This window comes from Pristiophorus japonicus, chromosome 11, assembly GCF_044704955.1.
Source record: "Pristiophorus japonicus isolate sPriJap1 chromosome 11, sPriJap1.hap1, whole genome shotgun sequence".
Taxonomy (NCBI): Eukaryota; Metazoa; Chordata; class Chondrichthyes; family Pristiophoridae; genus Pristiophorus; species Pristiophorus japonicus.
In genome coordinates this window covers 14941149-14966475 of record NC_091987.1, presented here as the reverse complement: position 1 = coordinate 14966475, position 25327 = coordinate 14941149, and the positions used below count along the sequence as shown (strand labels likewise).

At 49.0% G+C, this 25327-nt stretch overlaps 1 protein-coding gene across 1 annotated transcript; it reads right to left on the bottom strand.

Annotated features, from left to right (window-relative positions):
• Positions 1-9127: 9127 nt before the first annotated feature.
• On the bottom strand, positions 9128-23606 carry hspa13 (heat shock protein 70 family, member 13). Its single transcript, XM_070893247.1, has 5 exons — positions 23504-23606; positions 16661-17001; positions 13595-13808; positions 12807-12974; positions 9128-10608 (listed from the first exon to the last, which is right to left on the bottom strand). The coding sequence occupies exons 1-5, from the start codon at positions 23526-23528 to the stop codon at positions 10019-10021; spliced, it is 1338 nt and encodes a 445-aa protein (XP_070749348.1). The 5' UTR covers positions 23529-23606; the 3' UTR covers positions 9128-10018.
• Positions 23607-25327: the final 1721 nt, after the last annotated feature.

Here is a 25327-nt window from a genome sequence, read left to right as displayed (position 1 = left end):
CTTTTGTTCTTTCTTCCCCACCCCTTTTCAGTATTTGTTAAGAATGTGTTCTTTCTGAACACTCCAGTCATCGATCCGAAACGTTAACTCTGCTTTCTCTCCACAGATGCTGCCTGACCCACTGAGATTTTCACCATTTTCTGTTTTTATAGCCTATTCCCTGGTTGGTTCTATGATGTATTTTCCATGAACTCGTCCTCCAGACCAGCAGTGGCAATTTGATTTGTCAAATCTTTATCAAGATTAAAGTCCCCCACGGTTATTGCATTACCTTTGTTACAAGCTCCTACTATTTTTTAATTAATATTCTGTCCAACAGTATAGCTACTGTTATGTGGCCTGTATACCAAAGTGGAGAAGCATCTGGGAAGGCGCCAAATACCTCAAGACTCTTCACTGGGAGCAAGCGGAAGCCAAGCATAAACAGCGGAAGGAACGCACGACAATCCAAGCATCCCACCCACCTGTCCCTTCAACCACCGTCTGCCCTACCTGTGACAGAGACTGTAGATGCCACATTGGACTCCAGTCACCTCAGAGCTCATTTTAGTGTGGAAGCAAGTTATCCTCGACTCCGAGGGACTGCCTAAGATATATTACTCCTGCCAGTGTTTTCTGCCCCTTGTTATTCCCTATCTCTACCCATACTAATTCTACTTCCTGATCTTCCGAGTCAAGATCTTTTCTCTCTACTGTCCTTGTCATCCTTTATTATCCCCCCACCACCCCCCACCTTTACCATTCTGCCTGTCTTTTCAAAACGTCAAGTACCTGGAACATTTCGTTCCTAACCTTGGTCACCTTGCACCCACATCTCTGTAATGGCTATTAGATCAAACCCCTTTATATCTATTGGTGCCACGAGTTCATCTATCTTATTACGAATGCTCTGTGCATTCAGATAAACAGCCTTTAATTTAATTTTTTTACCATTATTCCCTGCTTTAACCTTAATCTCTGCTGCACTGCTACCATTGAACGCTCTGTCCCTTCCTGTCACACTCTGCTTATTTTTTTACCCAGCATCGTGGCCCCCCGACCTGCAAGAGAACAGCTCCGCAGGTCGGGCTATAAAACAGCTGGAGCAGCAGGCCTGGGGCATCGTGGCCCCCCGGCCTGCGAGAGAAGAACTCCGCAGGTCAGGCTATAAAACAGCTGGAGCAGCGTACCACTTCAACCTCCAGCGCGAGCTGCTCCAAGTGTGCGACGATTTTGAGATGGGCGACTGGGTGACGTCATCAAAACCCTGGTCGCCATTTTGGAGCATGGGCAGAAACATCGGCGGGGCCCAGGTAGAGGAGTGGGAAGGTCGGGGTGGATGAGCGGCGAGTTTATGGCGTAGGTGCGGTGTGAGATCGCGGCGGAGGAGCGGTGTGAGATCGTGGCAGAGGAGCGGTGAGAGATCGTGGCGTCGGTGCGGCGTGAGATCGCGGTGGAGGAGCGGTGAGAGATCACGGCGGAGGAACGGTGAGAGATCGCGGTGAGAGATCGTGGCGTAGGTGCGGCGTGAGATCACGGCGGAGGAGCGGTGAGAGATCGCGGCGGAGGAGCGGTGTGAGATCGTGGCAGAGGAGCGGTGAGAGATCGTGGCAGAGGTGCGGCGTGAGATCGTGGTGGAGGAGAGGTGAGAGATCGCGGTGGAGGAGCGGTGAGAGATCGTGGCGTAGGTGCGGCGTGAGATCGTGGCGGAGGAGAGGTGAGAGATCGCGGCGGAGGAGCGGTGTGAGATCGTGGCAGAGGAGCGGTGAGAGATCGTGGTGGAGGAACGGTGTGAGATCGCGGTGGAGGAGCGGTGAGAGATTGCGGTGGGAGATCGCAGCGGAGGAACAGTGTGAGATCGCGGTGGAGGAGCGGTGTGAGATCGTGGCGGAGGAGCGGTGAGAGATCGTGGCGGAGGAGCGGTGAGAGATCGTGGCGGAGGAGCGGTGTGAGATCGTGGCGGAGGTGTGGTGTAGGATCGCGGCGGAGGTGAGGTGAAGGTTTGGCGGAGGAGCGAGAGAGATCATGGCAGAGATGCGGTGAATGTTTGTGGCGGAGGAGCAGCAAGAGATTGTGGCGGAGGTGAGACAAATGAGGGTACGGGGCCTAGAAGAGCCGAGGACCCAGGGGCAGCACGGGCCAGCCCACACTGCGATATTTGTGTGCGCTCGGTCTCCAGTCGTCCTGGTTAACCCTTGCCACTGGATGAAGGCCTAGCTCTGTCAAGCCCGTGTGGTGGCTGGTGTGTAATGGTCACCACACGTTAAAAAAATTAACGCACAGGCACCTTCCATCCCCTCAATTGGAGTTCAGGACTGGAACATCGGGTTCTTCATTGAAACACCTGTGAACTCGTGGCAGCAAGTCATCCTTGTTCGATGGACCACCTATAATGATGATGATTTTTACCCAAATCATACACTGCTCTATTGCATTGACCTTTCTCTTTAGATATCTAAATTTTCCCTCACCTGACCCTTTCGCCCCCTTTTTTTTAAACTTTAAAGCCCTTTCTACAGCCAGAGTTATTCGACTCGCCAGGACACTGGTCCCAGCCCGGTTTAAGTGGAGCCCATCCTGACCGAACAGCCCCCTCTTTCCCCAGTACTGGTGCCAGTGCCCCATGAAGCAAAACCCCTGCCTCCTTTATTAATGTTCTTATTAATGTTGGGGAAGTCCAGAACCAGGGGTCACAGTCTAAGGATAAGGGGTAAGCCATTTAGGACCGAGATGAGGAGAAACTTCTTCACCCGGAGAGTGGTGAACCTGTGGAATTCTCTACCACAGAAAGTTGTTGAGGCCAATTCACTAAATATATTCAAAAAGGAGTTAGATGTAGTCCTTACTACTAGGGGTATCAAGGGGTCTGGCGAGAAAGCAGGAATGGGGTACTGAAGTTGCATGTGCAGCCATGAACTCATTGAAGGGCTCGAAGGGCCGTATGGCCTACTCCTGCACCTATTTTCTATGTTTCTATGATTCCCACACCATTCTTTGAGCCATGCATTTAACTCTCTGAGCTGCTTGACCCTATGCCAATTTGCGTGTGGCTTAGGTAATAATCCAGAGATTACCCTTGAGATTCTGCTTATTAATTTAGACCCTAGTTCCTCAAACTCCCTCAGCAGAATCTCATTCTTAGTTCTACCTATGTCATTGGTTCCTACATGGACCATGACAACTGGATCCTCCCCCACCTCCTCTAAGTTCTTCTCCAGCCACGAGGAGATCTCCTTAACCCTGTCACCGAGAACTCCGTGTCTCAGATGCAGAGAACAGTATCTAACGATACTGTACCCTACCATTTCCACATTCCTTCCTTCTCCCCCCTTTTGGATGGCCCCCTGTACCACGGTGCAGTGGTCAGTTTGCCCATCCTCCCTGCAGTCATTTTCCTCATCCATACAGGGAGCAAGTACCTCGTACCGGTTGGACAGGGTCAAGGGCTGAGGCTCCTCCATCACTGCATCCTGGGTCCCCATATCTTCCTGACTTGCAGTCACACCCTCCTGTCCCTGACCACTGATTAACTCTAAAGTAATATTGAACCTGAAGGGTGTGACTGCCTCCTGGAGCAAAGTGTCCAGGTAACTCTCCTCCTCCCTGATGCATCGCAATGTCTGCAGCTCGTACTCCAGCTCAACAATTCTGAGCCGACGAAGTGTAGTCACTGTTGTAATATTGGAAACGTGGCAGCCAATTTGCGCACAGCAAACAGCAATGTGATAATGACCATAAACCTGTTTTGGCTTAGGGATAAATATGGGCCAGGGCTCCAGGGATAAATCGCCTACTCTTCTTCGAAATACTGGTCTTGGGATCTTTTACAACCACCTGACAGAGCAGACGATGCCTCGGTTTAATGTCTCATCCAAAAGACGGTGCTCCCACAGTGCAGTACTCCCTCAGCACGGCACTGGAGTGCCGGCCTAGACTTTTGTGCTCAAGTCTCTGGAATGGAACTTGAACCCACTTCTGACTCGGAGGCAATAGTGCTACCCACTGAGCCACAGCTGACAGTTGAAGTACTGATCAACAGGATCTAATTGAATCGCCGAACAGGCTGGAGGGGTCGAATGGCCTGCTCCTTTTCCCAATAGGATCAGCTCATCATGTGGATCCTTGTCACGGTGTAAGTTAATCGGAGATGTCACAGAAACTTACCATCTCTTATTTTGATGAGGGTCTTTTAGTGAGCACCAGTTCTTTAGCAGGACACCGATGCTCCGACCCCAATCCTCTCCCGAGGGTCTTTCTGCTGCAAGCCACAGAAGGTCTTGGGCAGCAAGCAGCTCATAACCTCAAGGAAGTCTCAGTCAGATTGCTGAGGAGGCTTGCTTCTCCATCGACCTTCGGGTGACACCAGGGTGCACAAGAACTTTTGACTTTCAGTTCTGCAGAACTCTCGGAGAAGCCGTTTGTCATGTAGAATATCTCTGTGGGTATGGTGAGTGTTTAGAATGACAAGCCACCCTTTGAAGAGGCAACTTCCTGGGCACGAGGGCAGGACACAATTGCCACAAACTGAGACACAAATCAGGAGTCAGTTCCAATCGAGGCACATTTTAATTTATTCTCTAGCCTAGAGGCTGCACTGAGGTACAAGGGCAGTAATGGCAGGTTCATATAAAATACAACAAAGTAGATGTCACAGTATTTTCTCATACAGATATTGTATAACATGTTCCACAGGGTTTGGAGGAACCTCAGTCCGAAATCAAATCAGTAACTAGATGTTTGGCTCCCTGTGACTAACCTCAATTCCATGAATTTCCTCAGGGAGTGGTGGGGGGTGTCTTCTGATCGGCCGGCATAACTTTGGCGGACGATCAGCGGAAAATCCCGTCTGTCCGGGGTGAGGGTGGGAGGATCCCGCAAATGTACGGCAACCAAGTCAGGATAAATTCCCGAGCTGTGTGTCCAAACTCAGCAATGTGTGCCCGTGCGTTGGACCATCCCGTTCACCAGACATACCCTTGGTAAAGTCCACCACTCTCCATTGCCAACCCTGTGTCCATGTGACCTGGTACGCCGGGGGGGAAGATTCAGTCCTTTCCAGCTGAACGGATCGCCTGCCTTCTGGGAGGAGGGGGAATAAAAAAGACTCACAAAACACTCAGCACCTCGCTAGATCCAGAGCTGTGCTGACGTCAGCTGACATGATCAGAAGAGATAGATCTGTCCCTTTGTCGCTGCTGGGGGAGGGGGAAGAGAGGGTGGGAGGGGAAATGGAAAACGGAAGAGAAAGAGGGAATCACTGCCAAGTTTTTCCATAAAAGGGTGTGTTAAATTCCTCCTGTCTCATAACTTCAACTGTGAACTAGAATGGTACAAGGGATGAGGGACTTCAGTTATATGGAGAGAATAGAGAAAGCTGGGATTGTTCTCCTTGGAGCAGGGAAGGTTAAGGGGGCGATTTAAAAGAGGTGTTGAAAATCATGAAGGGCTTTGATAGAGTAAATAGGAAGAATAGTTTTCACTGGCAGGAGGGTCAGTAACCAGAGGTCACTGGCAAGAAGTTCAGTGGGGTGGGGGGAGGGGGAGACGTGAGGTTTTTTTACATAGCGAGAATGTGCCACCTGATAAGGCGGTGGAAACAGATTCAATAGTAACTTTCAAAAAATGAATTGATAAATACTTGGGAGGAAGAGTGGGGCTAATTGGATAGCTTTTTCAAAGAGCTGGATAAGGCACGATGGGCTGAATGGCCTCCTTCTGTGCTGTGTCAATCTATGAAAAGTTCAGAAACACTTCCAGATTGTGGCTTTTCTCAAGGCCTCTAACTCAAGGATGAAGTGTCAGACCCCTCAACACTAATAAATCCAATAAGGAAATCAGGACAAACACATGAGGGGACAGGGAAAAGAAGGATACTGAGACGTGTAGAGGAACAATGGGGCTTTGGAGTGTATGTCCACAGATCCTTAAAAGGACAGGTCGATAAGGTAGTTAAAAAGGCATACAGAATGCTTTCCTTTATTAGCCGAGGCATAGAATACAAGAGCAGGGAACTGTACACAACACTAGTAGTTAGGCCACAGCTAGAGTACTGCATACAGTTCTGGTCACCACACTACAGGAAAGATGTGATTGTACGAGAGAGGAGGGTGCAGAGGAGATTGACGAGGATGCTACCAAGACTGGAATATTTCAGTTATGAGCAAAGATTGGATAGGTTGGGATTGTTTTCTTTGGAACAGAGGGGGCCGCAGAGAGACTTAATTGAGGTGTATAAAATTATGAGGGGCCTAGATAGAAGTGGAGAGGAAGGATCTATTTCCCTTAGCAGAGGGGTCAACAACCAGGGTTCATAGATTTAAAGTAATTGGGAGAAGGATTAGAGGGAGATGAGGAAAAGTTTTTTCACCCAGAGGGTGGTGGGGGTCTGGAACTCACTGCCTGAAAGGGTGGTAGAGGCAGAAGCCCTCACCCCATTTAAAAATACTTGAATGTGCCCTTAAAGAGCCGTAACCGACAGGGCTACGGACCTAGTGCTAGAAGGTGGGATTAGGCTGGATAGCTCTTTTTCGACCGATACAGACACAATGGGCTGAATCGCCTCCTTGTGTGTCGTAATTTTCTATAGTACGCTGATGGGGGAGATGGAGGAAATAAAGAGCAAGAGAATGCTCGTGTGGAGCAGAAATACTGGCACAGACCAATTAGGCCAAATGGCCTTTTTCTGCACTGCAGATGATTGCAGGTCAGTCACTAGTGGTCGGAACCATTCGAGGTGATGTGTTAAGAGCAACAGACATCATCGGGTTGAGTGGGGTTTTCCCTGTGAAGGCTGGGGCCGAAACATTAAACAAACGCAAAGATGATGGGAGTTGTTTCTCATTCAAAAGCAGGCTACAAAATTGCACATTTTTAATTACATTAGACCATTAAAGTGAAGCAGCTATACAAACCCTGAGCTGTGAAAATATGTCTCTCACCTATATCTTCATTTAGATTTTTTGAAGATTCCCCCATCAATTGTGTGTTGTGTTTTTAAAGTCACAGTTCATACCTGTGACCGCCCTCATTATGTTGTGTGGCTTCAAGTCACACAGCAAGATGCGACGCTCAGACCAGGGGTTCAGCTGGCAGGGAGGCAGGTTCGGTGACCTGCAGCGATGGCACGCCCCTCTCGAAGACCCAATGAGGCTGTGCGGCCTTCTCCCAGTCCTTGGCTCCAGCGTCCTACAGATCAGTGGCGCTGCTTCACACAGCTGCAAGCACCGAGAGCCACGGACAGAGCACAGTGAAGATCGGCGGAGTGAAACATCATGCGGAGGGCCAGGGTGCACCTGATGCAAGATGCTTCTCGACACAAATGTCGGGCGGCAATCAGCAACGGCAACACAACTGGTCCCACATCGCTGGCTGCAGGAATGGATCAGAATTTGGTGAAGCATGCACACGCACACATTCTCAGTTATTCTTCACTATTTAAAATTATTTAACTGGGAAGGAACGTCATGTTCAAAATACTCCTTCACTTTTTAAAAAGAGCATACTACTTTACTTATTGCAATGTTCTCACTTTTGGTATAAACCAGATTATTACAACTTCAGCAATATTACTTCCCCACTCCCCTTGCCCGGAAGATCCTCGAGTCTGGTGTCCCACCCTCCCCATTGAGCTGCTGTTGTGACCTCACATGCAGAGAGTGCTCCTGCGTGGCACAGCATGGTTGCAACTTTAGATTAGGCAACGAGAACAAGTCAGACAAAGGAGTGTGATGGAATATTCCCCACTTGCCTGGATGAGTGCAGCTCCAACACTCAAGAAGCTCGACACCATCCAGGACAAAGCAGCCCGCTTGATTGGCACCTCATCCACCACCTTCAACATTCACCCCCTCCACCACCGGCGCACCGTGGCTGCAGTGTGCGCCATCTACAAGATGCACTGCAGCAACTCGACAGGGTGATAACACCACCACTTCCGTTCCCATCCAAGTCACACACCCATCCCAATTTGGACAGATAGTCGGCCGTTCCTTCATCGTCACTGGGTCAAAATCCTGGGACTCCCCCCCTAACAGCACTGTGGGAGCACCTTCACCACACGGACTGCAGCGGTTCAAGAAGGCGGCTCACCACCATCTTCTCAAGGGGCAATTAGGGATGGGCAATAAATGCCGGCCTTGCATTTATCACAGGGGATCACAGGGGAGATTTTATTAAGTATTTACGCATTCCCATGATTTGCTGATGCATATCTGCACCAAGGATAAAAATGGTCTTCAAACCAGTTTGGATTCATAAAGACAATTTGCTTTATGTATAACATTTTAAAAATATATATATATCAATATATATTTAATAAATTTATACTACCTTCACATTTTGGCTTATGGCACTGTTTAAATAAACATCAAAAGTATAAATATCACTTTAAATAAACAAACCTTCCCTCAGAGAGAGAAGCACAGATATTTTTTCTCCCTCATCCTCTTGTTTGGCTGAAAATTCCGAAGATCTGCTTGATCCCCTCAGAACCTCCATCGCAAAATCAGTTCCTTCATTGTCCACAGGACAAGTACAGGACCTTATCCTAATTCCACGGTCTCTGTGCGGCAATCTTCGCCTCTCCTGAAGGCTGACTGTGGCACAGCGATGGCAACATAGAAACATAGAAACATAGAAAATAGGTGCAGGAGCAGGCCATTCAGCCCTTCTAGCCTGCACCGCCATTCAATGAGTTCATGGCTGAACATGAAACTTCAGTACCCCCTTCCTGCTTTCTCGCCATAACCCTTGATCCCCCGAGTAGTAAGGACTTCATCTAACTCCCTTTTGAATATATTTAGTGAATTGGCCTCAACTACATTCTGTGGTAGAGAATTCCACAGGTTCACCACTCTCTGGGTGAAGAAGTTTCTCCTCATCTCGGTCCTAAATGGCTTACCCCTTATCCTCAGACTGTGACCCCTGGTTCTGGACTTCCCCAACATTGGGAACATTCTTTCTGCATCTAACCTGTCTAAACCCGTCAGAATTTTAAACGTTTCTATGAGGTCCCCTCTCATTCTTCTGAACTCCAGTGAATACAAGCCCAATTGATCCAATCTTTCTTGATAGGTCAGTCCCGCCATCCCGGGAATCAGTCTGGTGAACCTTCGCTGCACTCCCTCAATAGCAAGAATGTCCTTCCTCAAGTTAGGAGACCAAAACTGTACACAATACTCCAGGTGTGGCCTCACCAAGGCCCTGTACAACTGTAGCAACACCTCCCTGCCCCTGTATTCAAATCCCCTCGCTATGAAGGCCAACATGCCATTTGCTTTCTTAACCGCCTGCTGTACCTGCATGCCAACCTTCAATGACTGATGTACCATGACACCCAGGTCTCGTTGCCCGCCCCCTTGCACCACTCTCCCGAGGTCGCTCATTCTTCCAGTGCCAGCTTAAGACAAGCGAGGGGCTGCCAGGTGTAAGGCCCATCTTGTCTTCACCCGACGTCCAATGCCCAGCGCAGGAGGGGTGGGATCTCGGCCTGACTTTACCTGCCACCTGTCCCCTGTGACACTCGCGTCCAAGTCCTGTGTCCCCTGTGACACTCGAGCCCAGACAAGAGCAGAAACTGTGTGGAGCTGCTTGGCTGTGCAGAACGCCAAGCGCTGCGTTAGCACGGGGAATCAGCGAAGCGAGAGGGGAAAATAAAACGGTGCAATCGCCAAATTGCAGATTTTGTAAGAGATTGCCGAGAGCAGCGATGTCTGGTGACCAGTTCAACATAATGGGCAATGCAGTCCCAGTGTTAATCCGAACGACTCTATTCGCTAAACAGCTTTTATGTATTTAAAAAAAAAAAGAGGAATGTGGAATACCAGAATGTTAAAAAAGCAAAGCTCCCAAAATTAACAATGACTGACCTTGCAGAATGATTTGACGGAAGATTGGGAGGTGAATGTGAAGATTGTAATTGCATTAAGACCAAGTGCATGTTCACCCACCCCCCCGATCCACACCGCTGCAAATACTAATCACCTTCCAATTCTTTGCGAGCAAGTTCAGTGCGGGCCGTGGGGGCAGGAAGAAGAATCCGTTAGTTGAAGTTCGTTTTCCGTAAATGCCGGTTGGGAACCTCCAGGGCGCTGACCTGCAGCGGCCACGAGCCGCCCATGATCCCCGCCTGTATGGTAACGCCAATCACCACTGCCAGGTCGGGATCCACCGAGGTGTTGGGGTCCTTGTCGAAGAATTGGCGGATGACCCGGCGTATCCGCGGGATGCGGGTGGAGCCGCCGACCAGCACGATCTCGTCCACCTCGCGGCGGCCCAGGTGCCCGCGGGACAGCACCTCCTCCACCGGCTCCAGGATCTTCTCAAAGAGGTCGCGGTTCAGCTCCTCAAAGAGCTCCCTGGTCACCGTTTCCTCGAACAAAACTTTGGTGTGGCTGCCGCCGCCGTCGTTGCCGGCTCCTCGGGGCCGCCCGGGGTCAGGCAGCCACAGCGGCACCTGGATCAGCGCCGAGTCGGAGAGGGTCAGGTTCAGCTTGGCCGCTTCCACCGCTTGGCGCAGGTGGTGCACGTCCTGCTTGCGGGACGGCGAGGCTCCGTACCGTCGCTGAATCTGGTCAAGCAGGAACTGCAGCAACCGCTGGTTAAAGTCCTGGCCGCCCAGCTGGTTATTTCCTGCACAAATAAATGAAGTCAGACGGTCAGAACTTGGATGGATTAGAATCTTACAGCAGAGGGGGAGGCCAATCGGGCCACCATCCCTGTGCCGGCTCTTTGAAAGAGCAATCCAATTAGTCCCACTCCCCCCCCCCCCTTGTTCTTCTTCACTGCCCTACAAATTTAAACTAATTTTACTCTGTATCTAACCCATGCTGTACCTGCCCTGGGAGTGTTTGATGGGACAGTGTAGAGGGAGCTTTACTCTGTATCTAACCCCGTGCTGTACCTGCTCTGGGAGTGTTTGATGGGACAGTGTAGAGGGAGCTTTACTCTGTATCTAACCCGTGCTGTACCTGCCCTGGGGGTGTTTGATGGGACAGTGTAGAGGGAGCTTTACTCTGTATCTAACCCGTGCTGTACCTGCCCTGGGAGTGTTTGATGGGACAGTGTAGAGGGAGCTTTACTCTGTATCTAATCCCCTGCACCTGCCCTGGGAGTGTTTGATGGGACAGTGTAGAGGGAGCTTTACTCTGTATCTAACCCCGTGCTGTACCTGCCCTGGGAGTGTTTGATGGGACAGTGTAGAGGGAGCTTTACTCTGTATCTAACCCGTGCTGTACCTGCCCTGGGAGTGTTTGATGGGACAGTGTAGAGGGAGCTTTACTCTGTATCTAACCCGTGCTGTACCTGCCCTGGGAGTGTTTGATAGAACAGTGTAGAGGGAGCTTTACTCAGCATCGGTGTTTCTTCTTGCAGGAATCCAATCTCAGACCATGAGTCACATCAACCCCGATACCCAGCCTCCCATTCCTCCTCGAAGCCGAGCTCACATTATTCTATTTTCATATTTGCTGACTTGACCAGTTTTAAAACTTTGGTGATTTGGAAAGGGTTGTTGTCTCATTGTTGGATAAATTCTAAATCGGAATACTAAGATCTACATTACAACAATGACCACACTTTACATAGGGACAAGAGGCTACCTTTAGTTAATAAAAACCTATCAATCTCAGATTTAAAATTAACAATTGACCCAGCATCAATTGCCATTTGCGGAAGAGAGTTCCAATCTTCTACCACCCATTGTGCGTAGAAGTGTTTCCTAATTTCACTCCTGAAAGGTCTGGCTCTAATTTCTAAGCTATGCTCCCTAGTCCTAGACTCCCCAACTAGTGGAAACAATTTCACTATCCACCTTATCTGTTCACCTTAATATCTTGAAAACTTCGATTAAATGACCACTTAACCTTCTAAATTCTAGGGAATACGACCCTAGTTTATGTAATCTCCGGATATCATTCTGGTAAACCTACGCTGCACTCCCTCACCCCCACCCTCCCCCCTGCCCCCCACCAACCCTCCCCCCCCACCCCCCTGCCCCCCACCAACCCTCCCCCCCACCCCCCACCAACCCTCCCCCCTGCCCCCCCATCCTCCCCCTCCCCACAACCCTCCCCCTCCCCACAACCCTCCCCCCTGCCCGCCCCCCCACCCACCCTCCCCCCAACCCTCCCCATGCCCCCCCCAACCCTCCCCTCTGCCCCCCCCAACCACCCTCCCCCTGCCCCGCACCCCCCACCCTCCCCCTGCCCCTCCCCCCAACACTCCCCCACCCCTCCCCCCGCCCCACCCACCCCCCCCTCTCCACCCCCCCCTCCCCTCCCCCCCTCCCCCCACCCACCCCACCCCACCCCCCCCCACCCCACCCTCCCTCCCTCCCCACCCTCCCTCCCTCCCCCCCCACCCACCCCCTTGCCCCCCCACCCACCCCCCACTTTGGCTCCATGTCCTTCAATAACCTTGCTAACAAAAAATCTATCGATCCCAAATTTAAAATGATTAATTGAGCTGGCATCTGCTGTTTTTCATGGGAAATCGTTCCATACCTACTACCCTGTGCGTGAAACTCCTCAATGGCCAGGCCCTGATTTTAAGGTTATGTCCCCTTGTCCTCGACTCGCCCCACCAGTGGAAGAAAGTTTCTCTCTTTCTAACAATTCTTTCAAAATCCTAAAAACTTCAATCAGATCACCCCTTAAGCTTCTATATTCCAAGGAATGTAAGCCTAGTTTATTTAATCTCGCCTCATAATCTAACCCTTGGAGCCCTGGTAACATTCTGCTGAATCTGCGCTACACTCCTTCCAAGGCCAGTATATCCTTTCTAAAGAGAACACTGACCGGGTCCAGAACTGGACACAGTGATTCCTTTACCTGCCATGGCTCTGGTCAGGAACATCCCTCCCTGTTTGTTCAGCAGAGATACGTCCAAGGTGCCGCCCCCCAGGTCCACCACCAACACGTTGAAAACATCCACCTTGTGGAGCCCGTAGGCCATGGCAGCTGCGGTCGGCTCATTGATCACCCGCAGGATGTCCAATCCTGCAAGACAAACATAAGATCATCAGAAATAGGAGCAGGAGTAGGCTACTTGGCCCCTCGAGCCTGCTCTGCCATTCGGTAAGATCATGGCTGATCTGATCTTGGCTTCAACTCCACTTCCCTGCCCGCTCCCCACAACCCTGGACTCCCTTATAGAGCAAAAATCTGTCTATCTCCACCTTGAATATCTTCAATGACTCAGCCTCCACAAGCTATCTGGGGTAGAGAATTCCAAAGATTTACGACTCTCAGAAGAAATTCCTCCTCAACTTTGTCTTAAATGGGTGACCCCCTTATTCTGAAACTATGCCCCCTAGTTCTAGATTCCCCAGTGAGGGAAAACATTCTCTCTCCATCTATCCTGTCACCCCCTCAGAATCTTACATGTTTCAATAACTGTGTAGAGGGAGCTCCTTACGTTGACGAGTGTAATGTGCAGAGAGTTAGTGCTAGACTGTGCTGCCCTGGGAATGGCGAATGGACACTGCGAAACAAACTCAAGCTAACCTTGCTCCAATACAGACTCTGACCAAAACCAGCCAAACTATGGAAGACGACGACCGGCGAGATTAAGGGGACATGACATGGTGCCACACGAGTTCAGCCATCGCCCCGCTTACCTGCCAGCTGTGCTGCTTTCACCGTGTGGTTCCTCTGCCTCTCGTCGAACTCTGCCGGTACCGAGATAACGGCCTTGCTCACGGGCATCCCCAGATACTCCTCCGCCATCTTCTTCAACTCCAACAGCAGCCGCGAGCCGATGTACTCGGGCGTGACGCGCAATGATTCGTTAGCAGAAACGGAGAACTCCGCATCACCCTTGTTGTTCACAACCTGTCGGAGGGGAATATATAGTGTGCTCAATACTCTTTAGATAAAACAAAACAAACATACACCACAGCATTCATGGGGCACTCTTAATTCAACCTCAATGTGCTCCGACCCTGTAACCAGACCTGTACACACCAGTACTGTACCCCAGTGTTATATACTGACAGACCCGCACCCACCAGTACTGTACCCGAGTGTTATACAGTGACAGACCTGTACCCACCAGTACTGTATCCCAGTGTTATACAGTGACAGACCTGTACCCACCAGTACTGTACCCCAGTGTTATACAGTGACAGACCTGTACCCACCAGTACTGTACCCCAGTGTTATACAGTGACAGACCTGTACCCACCAGTACTGTACCCCAGTGTTATATACTGACAGACCCGTACCCACCAGTACTGTACCCGAGTGTTATAGTCACAGACCTGTACCCACCAGTACTGTACCCCAGTGTTATACAGTGACAGACCTGTACCCACCAGTACTGTACCCCAGTGTTATACACTGACAGACCCGTATCCACCAGTACTATACCCTAGTGTTATACAGTGACAGACCTGTACCCACTAGTACTGTACCCCAATATTATACAGTGACAGACCTGTACCCAGCAGTACTAAAAGTAATCAGAAAGGTTAATGGAATGTTTAAGTCAAGGCGGTTACAAAGTTTCCCACCCTTCTGCCACTGGAAATTGGTTCTCCTTATTTACTCCTGGTTTCCATATTTGAGAAAGGATATACTTGCTTTGGAGGCAATTCAGAGAAGGTTCACTAGGTTGGGCCTCTACTCAGTGGAACTCAGAAGAATAAGAAGTGATCTTATCAAAACGTATAAGATTATGAGGGGGCTCGACAAGGTGGACACAGAGAGGATGTTTCCACTGATAGGGGAGACTAGAACTAGGGGGCATGATCTTAGAATAAAGGGACGCCCATTTAAAACTGAGATGAGGACGAATTTCTTCTCAGAGGGTTGTAAATCTGTGGAATTCGCTGTCTTAGAGAGCTGTGGAAGCTGGGTCATTGAATAAATTTAAGGCAGAGATAGACAGTTTCTTAACCGATAAGGGAATAAGGGGTTATGGGCAACGGGCAGGGAAGTGGAGCCGAGTCCATGATCGGATCAGCCATGGCGGAGCAGGCTCGAGGGGCCGCATGGCCTACTCCTATTTCTTATGTATGCCACCAAAACCATCCATGAATTTGAAAACCTCTATTAAATCTCGCCTGAATTCTTCTCTGCTCTGAGCAGAACAAGCCCAATTTCTCCAGTCTCTCCACAAAACTGAAGTCCCTCATTCCTGGCACTATTCTCATAAATCTGCCGAGCACCCTCTACAAGGCCTGGATATCCTTCCTGAAGTGTGGAGCCCAGAATTGGACACAATACTCCAGTACTCACTGGGGCTTAACCAGTGATTTATAAATGTTCCTTGTTTTTGTACTCTATGCCTCTAAAAATCCCACGATCCCATGTGCTTGCTTCATCAACTTTTGCTGCCACCTTTAGGTTTGTGTATGCGAGCCTGTAGGGCTCTCTGTTCCAATACCACTTTTTAATTGTACCATTTAAATTATTTTGCCTCTCCTCATTCTTGCTTCCAAATTAATCACCTCACACTTCAATGCGTTAATTTACATCTACCACGCGTCTGCTCATTTCACCAACCTATGCCCTGCTGAAGTTTCCCCTTAATAAGTTTCCAGTGAAAGATGTGATTGCACTGGAAAGGGTGCAGAGGAGATTTACAAGAATGTTGCCTGGACTGGAGAATTTTGGCTATGAGGAAAGACTGGAGATGTTGGGTGTGTTTTCTTTGGAACAGAGGCTGAGGGGAGACCTGATTGAGATATATAAAATTATGAGTATCCTGGATAGAGTGGACAGGAAGGACCCGTTTCCCTTGGCAGAGGGGTCAACAACCAGGGAGCATACATTTAAAGTAATTGGTAGGTTTAGAGGGGATTTGAGGGAAAATTTATTTACCTAGAGGGTGATGGGGGTTTGGAATTCTGCCTGGTGGGTACAGGTCTGTCACTGTATAACGCTGGGGTACAGTACTGGTAAGCACAGGTCTGTCACTGTATAACGCTACGGTACAGTACTTGTGGGTACAGGTCTGTTGCTGTATAACACTGGGGTACAGTACTGGTAAGCACAGGTCTGTCACTGTATAACGCTGGGGTACAATACTGGTGGGTACAGGTCTGTCACTGTATAACACTGGGGTATAGTAGTGACAAGCACAGGTCTGTCACTGTACAACACTGGGGTATAGTAGTGACAAGCACAGGTCTGTCACTGTATAACACTGGGGTACAGTACTGGTAAGCACAGGTCTGTCACTGTATAACACTGGGTTACAGTACTGGTAAGCACAGGTCTGTCACTGTATAACGCTGGGGTACAATACTGGTGGGTACAGGTCTGTCACTGTATAACGCTGGGGTACAATACTGGTGGGTACAGGTCTGTCACTGTTTAACATGGGTACAGTACTGGTGGGTACAGGTCTGTCACCCTCACCATATTTAAAAGTACTTGGATATCCACTTGAAGTACCGTAACCTACAGGGCTACGGACCTAGAGCTGGAAAGTGGGATTAGGCCCGATAGCTCTTGGTCGGTCGGCGCAGACACGATGGGCCGAAATGACCTCTTCCTGTGCTGTAAATGTCAATGATTAACTATCACTGCTCCGAGAACAATCCCAGCTTCTCTACATAACCAAAGACCCTCATCCCTCTGATTATTCGCCTCCGCACCCTCTCCACGACCTTGACATCCTTCCTAAAGTGTGGCGCGCCCAGAGCTGGAATTGATAAACAAAATGTTCTGGCTGGTACCTTAAACTGGTAGCGGCTGCTTTCCGCGCTCAGCTCCTCCGGCGTGAAGCTCTTCCCAATGAAGCGTTTGGCGTCGTACACGGTGTTGAGCGGATTAGCGTCGGCCAGTTCCAGCGCTTCGTAGCCCACCAATATCTCCCAGTCGGTGAACGACACCACGCTGGGCAAGCTCTTCCGCCCAGCCTTGTCCGCAATCACCTCCACGTTGCCGGTGCCGGGCTGGAACACACCGACGGAGCAGTAGGTGGTGCCGAGGTCCAGGCCGATCACCTTCGGCTTGGGCGGGGGCAGGTACTGCTGCGCCAAGTAGCCGGCCAGAAGTAGGGCGAGGACAGAGGAGCCTGCAGAACACAAGGACCTGGAGTGAAAGACCGCTTCCAACTGACGGCCAACCGAGGGACGCTCCAGCGGGCAAGACTTTCCCTTGGGAGTTACTTCCGCGCACGCGCCCGGAAGCTCGGCAGAAACCCAACTGTGGTCGTCAGCCGTGGCTCAGTTGGTAACACTCAACCTTCGTGTCAGGAGGTGGGATTGATTCCCGCTCCAGAGACTGGAGCACAAAACCCAGGCCAACACTCCAGTGCAGTGCTGAGGGTGTGCTGCACTGTCGGAGGTGCCGACTTTCAGATGAGACGTAAACTGAGGCTCCGTGTCTGCTCTCTCAGGTGGACGTAAAAGATCCCATGGCATTTTAGAACAAAAGTAGGGGCAATCTCCCCGGTGTCCTGGCCAATATTTATCCTTCAACTAACTTCACTAAAAATAAAGACTATCTGGTCATTATCTGATTGCTGTAAGTGGGAATTGGCCAGAGCTTCACTACTGAGGAACTAGTACACTGGGCAAAGGTACACCAAGGAACTCCAGCCAAGGAATGGATCGGCTTGGCTGTGATCCATTGATGTCGGCCTAGGCACTCTTGCCTCGAGTCAGAAGGCTGTGGGTTCAAGATCCACTCCTGAGTCTTGAGCACATCATTCAGGCTGACACTCCTGGTGCCAGCACCAAAAGGTTCAGAGGTGATCCTTTACTAGTTGAACAGCTCACAGTGTAGGCTCGCACATGAAAGGTGGGCACTTGCGCGAGGTACCAGAAGGTTCATGGCACCCATGGAAGTGCACCCAACCCCCGGAGTCAGTGCTGTCAAGAGTGCAAGGAAGATGTAATGCATTTGGGGAGGGCTAACAAGGCAAGGGAATTCACATTAAATGGTACGATACTGAGAAGTGTCGAGGAACAAAGGGACCTTGGACTGCATGTCCACAGATCCCTGAAGGTAGCAGGCCAAGTAGATAAGGTGGTTAAGGCGGCATATGGAATACTTGCCTTTATTAGCCGAAGCATAGAATACAAGAGCAAGGAGGTTATGCTTGAACTATATAAAACACTGGTTCGGCCGCAGCTAGAGTACTGTGTACAGTTCTCGTCACATTACAGGAACGATGTGATTGCAGTAGAGAGAGTACAGAGGAGATTTACAAGGATATTGCCTGGACTGGATAATTTTAGCTATGAGAAAAGATTGGATAGGCTGGGTCTGTTTTCTTTGGAACAGAGGAGGCTGAGTGGAGACTTATTGAGGTGTATAAAATTATGAGGGGCCTAGATAGAGTGGATAGGAAGCACCTGTTTCCCTTAGCAGAGGGGTCAACAACCAGGGGGCATAGATTTAAAGTAATTGGTAGGAGGTTTAGAGGGGAAATCTTTTCACCCAGAGGGTGGTGGGGGTCTGGAACTCACTGCCTGAAAGGGTGGGAGAGGCAGAAACCTTCACCACATTTAAAAAGTACTTGGTTATGCATTTGAAGTGTTGTAACCAACAGGGCTACGGACCAAGAGCTGGTAAGTGGGATTAGGCCGGACAGCTCTTTGTCAGCCCGACACGATGGGCCGAAATGACCTCCTTCCGTGCTGTAAATTTTTATGATTCTAAGACTAAAGGGGCTCTCCGAGGAAAGAGAGAGAAGTGGAAAAACAAGGCAACAGGAAAGGGAAGATTCCAAATTTGTATCAGTTTCAGCGAGCACTCCACACACCAAGTTAATTTTAATCACTTCATCTACCGAGGAGAAACAAGTTTGACAATGGGTGTTATGCATTTAATTGCTGGAGAGATTTTCAACAGTCTTTTTTCATCTGATAAGAGCATCAAACTGTTTACTAAAATGACATAAGGGAAGGAGGAAAAAAGCGTGCTTAGTGTGTGGTTTGTTTGTGTGTGTCAGCTGTGCCTCAGTGGGTAGCACTCGCTCGTCTCGGAGTCAGAAGGTTGTGGGTCCAAGTCCCACTCCAGAGACTCGAGCACTAAAATCTAGGCTGGCGCTCCCAGTGAGGTACTGGGGGAGTGCTGCACTGTCGGAGGTGATGTCTTTTGGAGGAGATGTCAAAGGAGAAGCCGTCTGCTCTCTGAGGTGGATGTAAAAGACCCAACGGCCACTACTTCGAAGTAGAGCAGGTAAGTTCTCCCTGGTGTCCTGGGCCAATATTTATCCCTCAATCAACATCACAAAAAACAGATTATCTGGTCATGGTCACATTGCTGTGTACAAATTGGCTGCCGTGTTTCCTGCAACAAGTACACTTCAAAACGTTCTTTATTGGCTGTAAAGCACTTTGGGATATCCTGAGGTTATGAAAGGTGCTGTACAAATGGAAGTCTTTCTTTCTTTCACCAGATTGAAGTCTCCCCACAAAACATGCAAATGATTCCCCAGCACTCTACTCTAAAGAATTTGACTCTTGTGGAGGTATAGTTCCACAGCCTAACTGTACCTTATTCAAGAGCCATTCTTCATGTGTGACCCCTGGACAGCGAGTGTCTGGAGTGACCCTTCCACCACTCGAAATCCACACGTCGCAAGCAGAGGGTCAACTGGACAATGAACACAAGCAGGACTCCTCCTGGCTCGTTGTATCCCATCTCTGGCCCAGGAGGACACTGTCGCCCCCAGTTACGGTGGACAGTAAAGATCCCGTGGCACTAATCAAAAGAGAAGGGAGTTCTTCCAGGGTCCTGGCTAACATTCTTTCCTCAATCAACGAAAAGGGGCAAACTGGACGGGAAATTACCACCCTCCCCCCATACCCCCCAAAATATAACCCTCAATTTGCCCACTTGCAGCTGCTGAGCAGTCACAGCATTGAATCAGTACATTGATGCGGGTATACTTAATGCCTGGAACACGAACCCGTGGGCATATTCAATGCTTGGTACAGTAACATTTTTTTAAATTCATTCTCAGGACGTGGGCATCGGTGGAAAAGCCAGCATTTATTGCCCATCCCCAATTACCCTGTTTTGATACAACTGAGTGACCACTTGAGGGGGCAGTTACGAGTCAACCATGCTGGTGTTGGGACTGGAGTCACATATAGGTCCAGACCGGGTAAGGACGGCAGGTTTCCTTCCCTGAAGGACGTCAGTGACCCAGTTGGGTTTTTACGACAATCCGACAGCTTCATGGTCACTTTTACTGATACCAGCGTTTTATTTCCAGATTTGATTTTAAACTGAATTTAAATTCAAAGTTCAGAGATTTGAACCCTCTAGCTTACTAGTCCAGTGACATCACCACTACACTGCCATACCCCCTTGAATATATATTGTGCGGTACAGCAAGAGGTGGGTATATTCAGTGCCTGGTACAACACTCTCCCGTTCAACTTCAAACAGTTTTATTTTTGCAGAAGAAAACACAAATGTGTTTACTCATTGCCAACACAAATGTCACCTCTTTAAATCAACAATCACCAGCCCTCCAAAAATACCTCTTGTACCAAACACATTGGATTTTATCTGAACAAAGATATAGTTAGTGATTGGTTTGTTACCAGGAACCACACAACACAGTGTCCAGTATCTAAACCACACGTCATTGTGGGCTTAACGATCTTCAAATGTACTTTAAGTAAATGATGCCCGCTTGATAGAAACTCCCCCCCCCCCCCATTTCTCCTGAAGGTGCTGACTGAGTCTGGGGAGCTCTTCCCCCTCCCCACAGCGGCCCTTCAGCACTCACCAAAGTGGCCACTGGTCTCATGTAAGCCGACACGATGAGGGTCAGCAGGCTATCTGACCATGAAGGGGGCATCACAGCCGAGTCAGATCCTGCACTCGCCCACAAACACACGCAGGATATATATAAATAAAAAACAGAGCATATAGGAAGAGATATCATATACACATCTATTTCATGCATGGAGAGATGTTATATAGATATATTTATATCATACATTTAGGACACATATTTATATATATATTATATATATAGATATACAAGCTTAACGACCTATACCTGCATCTATTTATGTTCTTGTATAACAGTAAAGCATTATACTGCTCTACAAGTTGTATTACTATGGGGATAGATGATATATTAATGGGAAAGGACAAATATTGCTTAATAAATAGTGTTACTATAGGGATATATGAGATCTATTTTAGATATTGCTCCATAAGCACTGTGTTACTACAAGGATAGTATATAGTGTAGATTTATGAGATGAAGATCTATAACAGATACTGTATTGCTCAATTAGCAGTGTTACTATAGGGATGATATATATTAGATGATAACAGATGTTGCTCTATAGGCAGAGTTACGATAGGGATATGTATTAGATATAGATAAAGAGGTATTGTTCGAGAAGCAGTGTTACTATGATGTATATATAATGACAGATGTTGCTCTATAAGCAGTGTTTCTGGGCGAGAGACTGTGGAGGGATGTGATCGGGGCCCAGGGGAGACGCGAGTTCGGGCCCGGGGCAGCACGGGCCAGCCCACACTGCGATGTGTGTGTGCACTAGGTCCATGCAGCAGAGCAGGTCTCCAGGGTAATCCTTGCCACTGGACAAGACCTAGCTCTGTCAAGCCCGTGTGGTGGCTGGTGTGCAACAGTCACCAAATGTTAACAAAATCCAAGCACAGGCATCTTCCACCCTTCAGGATATAGTTTGGGTTCTTCATTCGAAACACCTGTGAACTCATTCTTTTTTTTTGGCGTGGAAGCAAGTCATTCTCGTTTCGAGGGACTGCCTATGATGATGATGTTTCTAGAGAGATATATATTAGATGAGATGTTTCTCTATAAGCAGTGTTACTATGATTATATATGATAGATATAACAGATGTTGCTCTATAAGCAGAGTTGCTATAGCAATGAGATATATATTATATATTGAGGTGTTGCTCTACAAGCACAATATAAAATACATATACTGCTGTTGCTCTATAAGCAGCGTTTCTACAGGGATATATTGTATATACAGGTGCAGCATCCAGAATCCGGAATACTTGGGACCAATGCCCTTCCGGATTCTGCGTTTTTCCAGACTTTGGATCATCTTTCTGACACCATGAATCTGAAAACACCCGAGCCCAAGTTCAGGTATTTCCTGATTTCGGAACATCAAAAAGGGGGATCGCCGCTGAGGTGGTATTCGGGCCACTGGCCCCATCGAGGTGGAGCTGTTCGGGCGGGTCCCAGCATGGAGGTGGTGTTCGGGCAGGCCCCAGCATGGAGGTGGTGTTCGGGCGGGCCCCAGCATGGAGGAGGTGGTGTTGGGGCAGGCTGATGAGGAGACCTCGAGGTATGGGCGGCAGCAGCAAGCAGGGCGAGGCGAGCGGCGGGGGGGTGAGGGCAGTGGCCCAAGGTCGGCGGGCCCGGATTCCAGAACTCCAGATTTTGGACGCTGCACCTGTACTGGATATACATATAACAACAGATGTTGTTCTACAAGCAGAGTTACGATCAGGATGAGGTATATATTGTAGATGACATTATATATAATGAGGTGTTGCTCAATAAGCAGAGTTACTATAGATATATATTACATATATTAGATTGAGTGTTTGCTCTATAAGCACAGTTGCTATAGTGATGAGGGATATATTATATATTGAGGTATTGCTCAAAAGTACAGTATAGAATATATAATGATGTTGCTCTCTAAACAGTGTTTCTACAGGGATATATTATATGTACTGGTGAGACACAATAACAGATCTTGCTCTATAAGCCATGTTACTATTACATATTATATTATCGATAGTTATTGCTCTATTGTTATAGTTATATTATATATAATGAGGTGTTGCTCAATAAGCAGCATTACTATAGATATACATTACATATTATATTAGAAAGAGTTATTGCTCTTTAAGCTATATATTATAGTTATATGACATTATATATGAGTTATTGCTCTATAAGCAGAGTTACTACAGATATACATTACAGGTCATATCTATAAAAAAAATGTTACTGGTCTATAAACTATATATTATAGATATATGACATTAAATATAACAGATGGTGCTCTATAAGCAGAGTTACTAGAAATATACATTGCATGTCATATTAGATATAACTGTGACAGAGACTGTAAGTCCCGTATTGGACTGTTCAATCACCTGAGAACTCACTTTTAGATTTCGAGGGACTGCCTATGATGATGATGACATTAGAGACAGAGAGTTATTGCTCTATAAGCATGGTTACTATAGATATACATGTTATATTAGATACATGGTCATAGTCAGGGGAGTTCCCCCAGGTGTCCTGGGGACAATATTTAACCCTCAACCAACACAACAACAACAGATTATCTGAGTCATGGTCACACTGCTGTGTGTGGGATCTTGCTGTGCGCAAAGTGACTGCCGCGTTCCCTACATTCCAACAGTGACCACTCTCCAAAACTACTTAATTGGCTGTGAAGCGCTTTGGGACGTCCTGAGGCCGTGAAAGGCGCTATAGAAATGCAGCTCTTTCTTTTATATCAGCTCAGTCAGCGGCTGACGCTACTCGGCCGCGGGGAGAGTGAGAGGGAGACACTCACCCAAGATCGCCATAGCCCCGGCCATGGTGCTACCTCCGCTTGCTTTGAGCGCCGAGCCGGCAATCCCCCCGCACCGCACGCACTGCCTCCCTCTCCTCACAGCGCTGACGGTTCCCAAGCGGCCGCCGCGGGGGCTCGCGGGATCTGTAGTTCCTTGGCCGGCCCGGCTCCGCCCACGGTCCTGACGCCAGCCGCCGCCGCGGACTACAGCTCCCGGCCTGCCCCGCGCGGTCCTTCCCCACCCCACTCCCCGAGGTTGGGGTAAAGGCAAGAGCAGCCCGCCTCCTCGCCCACAGGCTGAGTGGCGACAGCGACCCCCGCAGGTCGGCGGAGGAACAGAGCAACCTCACCCAAATCCCCAACAAGTGTTGCCTTGAAATGTAGGACACTGTTATTAAAAGGTATTAAAATATACCTTTCACGGCCTCAGACATCTCAAATTAAAACAGAAAATTCTGGAAATACTCAACAGGTCAGGCAGCATCCGTGGAGAGAGAAACAGCGTTAACTTTTCAGGTCCACGACCCTTCTAGTCTCAAAATGAGTTACAGCCAATGAAGTACTGTTGTAATGTAGGAAACTCAGCAGTCAATTTGCACACAGCAAGCTCCCACACACAGCAATGACCAGGAGATCCAAGAGCTGATAAATCGCAGGGCATTTCTGAACCTAAAACAACAATCCAACTCGGGAGCAGCAAAGCAGCTTTACAGACGGCTTATGGCCGAGGTCCAACAAAAAACTCGCAACCTAAAGAATAGATGGTGGGTGGAGAAAGCTCAGGAGATTCAGCAGCTGGCCGACAGCCATGATGTGTGAGGATTCTTCACCGCAGTCAAGTCCATCTACGGCCCATGCACCCAAGGCCCCACCCCACTGCTGGCCAAGAACGGGGAGATACTCATCAAGGACACCAAGGCAGTCAGGACCCGCTGGAAGGAGCACTTTGAAGATCTCCTTAACTGAGACTCTGTCTTTGACACGAGTGTTCTCGACTCCATCCCGCAGCATGTTACCCGCCACCATCTCAGCAAAACCCCAGCCCTGCACAAGGTAGAAAAGGCCATCCGTCAGCTCAAGAACCAACAGGGCATCGGGAGCGGATGGAATCCCCGCTGAGGCACGAAAGTATGGCGGAGAGGCACTATTGGCACGAATGCATGACCTCATCTCTCTCATCTGGAAGGAGGAGAGCATGCCAGGAGATCTCAGAGATGCAGTAATCATGACCATCTTTAAAAAGGGGACAAGTCCGACTGCGGCAACTACAGAGGAATCTCCCTGCTATCAGCCACTGGGAAAGTCGTCGCGAGAGTCCTCCTCAACCGACTTCTCCCTGTGGCTGAGGAGCTCCTCCCGGAGTCACAGTGCGGATTCTGTCCACTACGGGGTACAACGGACGTGATCTTTATAGTGTGAAAACTGCAAGAAAAATGCAGGGAACAGCACCAACCCTTGTACGTGGCCTTCTTTGACCTTGTATACGCCTTTGACACTGTCAACTGCGAAGGACTATGGAGCGTCCGCCTCCGTTTAGGCTGTCCTCAAAAGTTTGTCGCCATGCTCCGCCTGCTCCATGACGACATGCAAGCTGTGATCCTGACCAATGGATCCACCACAGACCCAATCCATGTCCAGGCCGGGGTCAAGCAGGGCTGCGTCATCGCTCCAACCCTCTTCTCAATCTTCCTCACTGCAACGTTCCACCTCACAGTCAACAAGCTCCCCACTGGAGTGGAACTAAACCTCAGAACCAATGGGAAGCTGTTCAACCTGCGCCGTCACCAGGCCAGATCCAAGACCGTTCCATCCTCTGTCGTTGAA